This window comes from Plasmodium malariae (assembly GCF_900090045.1).
Source record: "Plasmodium malariae genome assembly, contig: PmUG01_00_41, whole genome shotgun sequence".
Taxonomy (NCBI): domain Eukaryota; phylum Apicomplexa; class Aconoidasida; order Haemosporida; family Plasmodiidae; genus Plasmodium; species Plasmodium malariae.
Genome location: NW_021638315.1, coordinates 91,500 through 93,710, shown reverse-complemented (window position 1 = coordinate 93,710; position 2,211 = coordinate 91,500). Strand labels below are relative to the sequence as shown.

General features: G+C 20.6%; 1 pseudogene across 1 annotated transcript; it reads left to right on the top strand.

The window, feature by feature from the left end:
* The first annotated feature begins 826 nt into the window (after positions 1–826).
* Positions 827–1,873, top strand: PmUG01_00070700 (annotated as a pseudogene). Its single transcript is given in 4 exon segments — positions 827–913; positions 1,042–1,371; positions 1,386–1,667; positions 1,682–1,873. Coding segments are annotated over 4 exon segments (891 nt in total).
* The last annotated feature ends 338 nt before the right edge of the window (positions 1,874–2,211 follow it).

Here is a 2,211-nt window from a genome sequence, read left to right as displayed (position 1 = left end):
AAACTTAATTAAAAACCATAATTTTGAAAAATTAATATATGAAAATAAAAACTTATAGTTTATTTACCTTTAAAATATACATTATTCTATTAATTTAGTTGTATGCAATAAATTTATTTCATTAAATGAATTACAGGCTATTAAAAAATATATATATTCTCACAGTAAATAATGCGAGTAATATAATAGATATATAATAAAATGATGTACATAATATTCCTTTGCTGATTTATCATCACTATTATTATAATAAAAATGCTATTTAAGAATAATAACGACTTATTGCAAAATATAATAATTATACAATTACAATTATAAGTAATAAATACATCATTAAAAATAGTTGCAATTAATTAAAAATATAGAACAAAATATTATCTATATACTATACATTCTATATATTCTATATATTCGATATTAAAGATAAAAACAATAATTAGGAAAATTAAAAAATCTAATAATATTTTTTTATTTTATTATTAAAATTATTAATATAAAAATTATTTAATTACTCTTCTATATCAAATAATTAAATTATGTACTTTTTATATTTGTGAATGCTTAAAGTTTTTTTCATTTTAATGATAATTAATATTTAAAAATAAAATTAATATAAATATTAAATAATATAATTGTAAAGTTATTTTTGCATATCTCTGTTATCAAAAACGTTGTAGTTTTATAAATTTTATTATATTTTTAACATAAAATAAAATAATAATTATTATGAAATTAAATGAATAATATATTATCCTTTTTCATTTGACGAATATTATAATATTGTTAATTTTTTCGTTAATATATGACAGCATTAAAAAGCTATAACATGGAGAAAAAAATTAAACCAATCTTATTTATTAAATTTACTTTATTTGTACTTTTAGCTTGGATATGTTACTTCACGAATAATGCGGTATGACCATATAATCTAAGGATATTTACATTATTTATATTTTCTGTGTTTTGCTTTTATTAAGACTGTTTTTTTAGCATTAGCTGATATAATATTTTAAATAATAATTATATGCGTTGTTTTTATAGAATATATTTAGTAAATTTTTTGATGAAAACTACAAGGTTGTTAGAAAATTAGATACAAATATTTATCGATCACTAGCAAAATATAAGCAGTATAAGGATTTAAATAATATAGGATTAAAAAATGGTATGCAAAATAATGGAGATTTCATAAATGAAAATATATATAGTTGTGAAAAATTAGCCAAGAATAAAAGTAACTTATCTAATGATAGTCCATCAAAAAATTCAAGAGGACATAAACAAGATAAGAAAAATAAATCTTGTGTATTTGAAACCAAAAAATATTCCAATTTAGAAAAAAATATATTCAAAGAACTAGATTATATGGATTTTCTTAAGGAAACAGGACAATTAGTAATAAAAATTATAGAAAAATAATATGTAAAAAGTACGGATTAAGATTCGCTTTACCTGTATTAATATTGTTGTTATTACTGACAGTATTCATTGTAGATTTGACTTTGGGTATAGTGCAAGAACAAAGCTTATGGGCGCTAATAGGATTCGATAAGCCCAATTAGAAAAATTAGTTAAACCGCTTTTATTTTAACTCCATTGTCAAAATTAGGTGGGTTTTTCAAGCACAGTACATGGGGGGGGATGGTCAATGTTCTTCTTGCAAAGCAGCTGCTGATGCTGCTGCTGCTCTGCTAGTCTTAGTGAAGCTGAGAAGGCATTAATAGTTAGTAAAGAATGCATATTGGGACAATTATTTGGATATTTGGTATATGTGATACCTTTCCTCATATTGGGTATCGCAGTTATATCAAAGGTTATTTATTACCATAAAAAAGTTAAAAAATATGAAAAAATTAAATTCAGGAAAAGGTAAAATGAAAATTCAAGAATTTTTCTTTTCGTAATGAAGGTTTTAATGTGATGAAATATAATTAGTTATATTTTTATTAAAAATATTCATAATTGGTTAAATTTGATTAGTGAATTTACGTTGACGTGAACCATTTGTTATAGAACCCTAAAAAATTATGTTTATATTTCTTTTGTAAATTTGAATATTTTATGCTTTTTTATTTTATATTATAATGCATTTTAGATTGGCGCAAAATATTAGGTATTATTTATTTATTTTGTATTTAGATAGATTTTCATGAAAAATATGTATGAGTTAATATTAATATATATTCATAAATTTTGTTTAACTATGATAAT